This window comes from Empidonax traillii, unplaced genomic scaffold (genome assembly GCF_003031625.1).
Source record: "Empidonax traillii isolate 1590-97213 ecotype Southwest subspecies unplaced genomic scaffold, ASM303162v1 scaffold1404:size115710, whole genome shotgun sequence".
NCBI classification, from domain to species: domain Eukaryota; kingdom Metazoa; phylum Chordata; class Aves; order Passeriformes; family Tyrannidae; genus Empidonax; species Empidonax traillii.
In genome coordinates, this window is record NW_020956597.1 from 111669 (window position 1) to 115710 (window position 4042).

The 4042-nt window shown below is 36.9% G+C and overlaps 1 protein-coding gene across 4 annotated transcripts in view; it reads left to right on the forward strand.

Moving 5' to 3' along the window:
* LOC114069965 (exportin-2-like) overlaps nucleotides 1-3437 on the forward strand; it is a 9641-nt gene extending 6204 nt beyond the window's left edge. For all 4 annotated transcript variants that reach the window (XM_027907128.1, XM_027907131.1, XM_027907132.1 and 1 more), the window contains exons 7-11: nucleotides 398-505; nucleotides 940-1032; nucleotides 2209-2376; nucleotides 2471-2600; nucleotides 3298-3437. In XM_027907128.1, coding sequence (XP_027762929.1) covers nucleotides 398-505; nucleotides 940-1032; nucleotides 2209-2376; nucleotides 2471-2600; nucleotides 3298-3422 — 624 coding nt within the window. In that variant the 3' untranslated portion in view covers nucleotides 3423-3437. The remainder of the gene's footprint in view (nucleotides 1-397; nucleotides 506-939; nucleotides 1033-2208; nucleotides 2377-2470; nucleotides 2601-3297) is intronic.
* The last annotated feature ends 605 nt before the right edge of the window (nucleotides 3438-4042 follow it).

The following is a 4042-nucleotide window of genomic DNA, read 5'->3' on the forward strand; positions in this document are numbered from 1 at the left end:
AATGTGAAATATGAATTCTGTTTTTCATGTGTTTCACTTGTCAGGTACCGCCATGAATTTAAGTCAAATGAATTATGGACAGAGATCAAACTTGTTCTTGATGCCTTTGCTTTACCCTTGACAAATCTCTTTAAGGTATTTCTTGTTGAATCACTTCTAAAATAAGTTTAATGTTCTGAATTGCTTTTTGTGGGTGGCTGTAAAATTAAAACTCAAGGATAGTTGTTTTGAAGCTGTTAATGAAGTTCAAGCTAAAGTCATGAAGTGAGACCTAACAGGATTGATGAGGGGAGGAGCAATAACTGTATTTTTTGGTTAAACAAACAAACAAAAATGTCCCATGTCACTTCAATATCTTTTGGTTTTGTACTTGACTAGATCTTGCATTTTTTTCTAGGCAACCATTGAACTTTGCAGCACACATGCAAATGATGCCAGTGCCCTGAAGGTTCTCTTTTCTTCTCTCATTCTAATTGCGAAGCTGTTCTATAGTTTAAATTTCCAGGTGAATCTCCTTTTCTTTTAATGGTTTGCTTTGGTCTCATGAAGTTGCTATGCTCTTGCTATAGAATTCATTTGAGGCAGCCTCTAAGGCCGGGCTTTATGGTAAAAATAACAGTTAACAGTGCATCAGCACTGGAGGAAACGCGCAGGAAGGCTGGGGTTGATTACCAGGTTAGCTTGGCCTTTTTAGGGGAGTCTGTTTAGGGTGCAAGCAAATAGTTTATTTGGAAATAATTGTATTCCAGAGCATTTGCCAGGAGGGTTTTCCTTTGGGGGGAGGAGGAGGGAGTAGTGTTTCACTTTGAAGATTGTTTTCCTCAGGTTATTGTCCCTCAGTAGGTGACAAGGTGGATGCACTGCTTACAGTGTAGGTATGTTGTTATCTAAGCAGTGCAGTCAGAAATTAAAATGGAGATTTATGCTTTCCCTTCACAGGATCTTCCAGAGTTTTTTGAAGATAACATGGAAACGTGGATGACAAATTTCCATAGTCTTCTAACTTTAGATAATAAACTCTTGCAGACTGATGTAAGTACTGTATAAACCTCCTGGTTTGTCTCTGTGTAGGGGACAGGGTTGACTGTGAGCTTGTGTCTAACTCTGGACCATGCAGTGTTTTCTTGGCTGGGCAAACAAAGGAGTAGAATGACTCTAATGATGTTTAAGAGAAGTTGTTCTGTTGTTTAAGGAATTTGAGGTCCAGTTCTTGAAGCTGTATGTCAGTTATAGGTATACCCCAGCTGTGCACAGAAACCAAATTACAGATACTTGTCAGTGAGTCGCTCCTTTCAGAGACGTTTGCTGGAGTAACCTGACCATTGGCATCGCTGTGCTCGGGTTTCCTGTGCCTCAGCTGGGTCATGCACAGTGTTCTAGAAAACAGGGTATCCTAAAGAACCTGAACCAGCTGAACACGGAGGGCAGGACATCCCTCAGTGCTTCAGCATTTGCTGTCTTTGATTAAAGAATTAGTAATTTCCCTGGTGAAAGATGATACCAAGTTATCAAACCTCAAATTATTTTTGTGCGTGCTCTCTGCGTTTTGAGTGCCAAAGTCTTCCCGATACAGCACAGTAGTTTGCCACTTGATGGAGCCAAAACAACTCTATAATATAATTTCTTGACAGCACAAAGGGAGGCATGTGAAGGGTGTCTTGTGCTTTATTACCCTGCTGCTGAAAGAAGCTTTGCTGCTCTTCTCTCATTTGCTCCCAGCACAGACACTGGTGCAGCTGAACTGGGAGAGGTGTTAAAGCTGAAAGGTGGGGGTGGAGGGGAGAGGGGCAGACAGAGCTGAGGTGTGGGGTCTAATTGGGATGGTTTTTTAACTCCAGCTCAACTTCCTAGAAGCATCTTTGCTGATCTGGAGAAGGGGAGAGAGCTACAACTGTTCCAGTTTAAAGTATCATATAATATCTTCTAAGCATATTTTTTCAGTGCCTTGTGTTGTCTTTCTCCTATTACATTTGTAAATTAATTTCATGTAAATTATTTGGTCTGAATAAAGTGCGTAGTACCTTGATTTGAAATGTAGGTATGATTTATAACTTGGAGAGCAGTTGGGGTGCAGACCAGCAAAGTGCAGCAATTCTAGAACACAATAAAATGATGGTGTAAATATTTCCATTAAGTATTTGGATACTTTTAATGTTGAAATAGCATTGAAGTTTGGATGTTTAAGTTCTTAGTTTTGTTTTATGTGAGGATGAAGAGGAAGCTGGATTACTGGAGCTCTTGAAATCACAAATTTGTGATAATGCTGCTTTATATGCTCAAAAATACGATGAAGAATTCCAGCCCTACCTGCCACGTTTTGTAACAGCAATCTGGAATCTGTTAGTCACGACAGGCCAGGAGGTGAAGTATGACTTGGTAAGTTGTTATAAACTGATCTTGTCGGGTTTGGTAATGAATTATAAATTGATCAATCATGCTAAAGCTTTGTGTTCTGTTTGTGGTGCTGCAGCTGGTCAGTAATGCAATCCAGTTTCTGGCCTCAGTTTGCGAAAGACCACATTACAAGCACCTGTTTGAAGACCAGAATACGCTGACAAGCATCTGTGAGAAAGTTATTGTTCCCAATATGGAATTTAGAGGTAACTTTTGCAGATTTAAGGTTTCAAAAGCACAGTCAAAATCTAATTATAATGACAAGTTGCTCTGCAGGACCAAGAATCGAGGATTCCCTCTTGTGAACTTTAGTGTTTAGATTCAAACCCAAGTTTATGCAGCAGATTGTCCTGTGGGATTTGTAGAATTGTATAAATATACTGATTTTTCATGGCGAAATCCCAGTGTAGGAAGTCTAGGTCACGTGCCAGCAATAAATTTCCACGCTTAATGTGAGTATCAGAATAATTCAAGGAGCCTAAATAGTCAGGAATATCAGGCCTTGTAAAATGTCAAGTTCTCCAGGTTTTCATGGGCTCATATTGATCCTAGTATTTACAATGCAGTGAAGATGTATTGCAGTGATAAGGAGCTGCTCTCTTTAAAGTCTGTAGCTCTGGAAGCCTTTTTAAATTCACCTGGTGTTAAATATGTCTTAGATGTTTTGGGTTGTTTGTTTTTTTTTTTTTTTAAAAATCAATACATTGGCTCTTGAGTATGAAAGACCTAATTTGTGGGGCAGGAGAAAGCTTAACAGTCTAGTCTGGCCAGATATTTCTGATTAATTTCTGTTAATGTTATAGAACAGTCCTTGGAAAAACTAGAAAGTTGTTGATGATACACCTTTTTATGTAAAAAACAGAGATCTCAGTATTTAAACTTCTCTGTATTTTGTATTGTCAGCGGCTGATGAAGAAGCATTTGAAGATAATTCTGAAGAATATATAAGAAGGGATTTGGAAGGATCTGGTAATCTACAGATTTACACTAAGAATACTTGGTCTTTGAACGTAGCTCTAAAGAGCTGAAGCAATTTACTGAAGCTTTTATAACTTTATTTTGAAATTGAGAAGGTTTCCACACACCACCCCCCAAGGAGATTTTCTCCAGTCTTGGATCAAGTCTGCCTGTCTCAATGTCTTTGTTTTGAACAGTGTTTTTATGGGGCTTTTTCCTTAAATGGGTTGTGAGTGGAGGACAAAACTCAAGGAATGTTTTTGAACTTTTTTCAAGAAAACATTTTTTTTGTCATTCTTATCCAATATTGTCTGCCTTTTACGTATCTGTAAAGCTTTTATTTGTTGGCTCCTTCTGCTTTTAAACAGAATTGAGGTGGGGGGAGGACATATTTGTATTCTTCAGAGATTACTTTTTAAATGTCCTCTCTTGCATTTGAATTGACTGGCTTTATTGCTGTTTTTTCTGTCAGTAAATTGAATGGAAGGCTACAGAACCGTTTTGTTTTTTTTGTGTTTTTTTTTTTTTTTTTTTTTTTTTTTTTTTTTTTTTTTTTTTTTTTTTTTTTTTTTTTTTTTTTTTTTTTTTTTTTTTTTTTTTTTTTTTTTTTTTTTTTTTTTTTTTTTTTTTTTTTTTTTTTTTTTTTTTTTTTTTTTTTTTTTTTTTTTTTTTTTTTTTTTTTTTTTTTTTT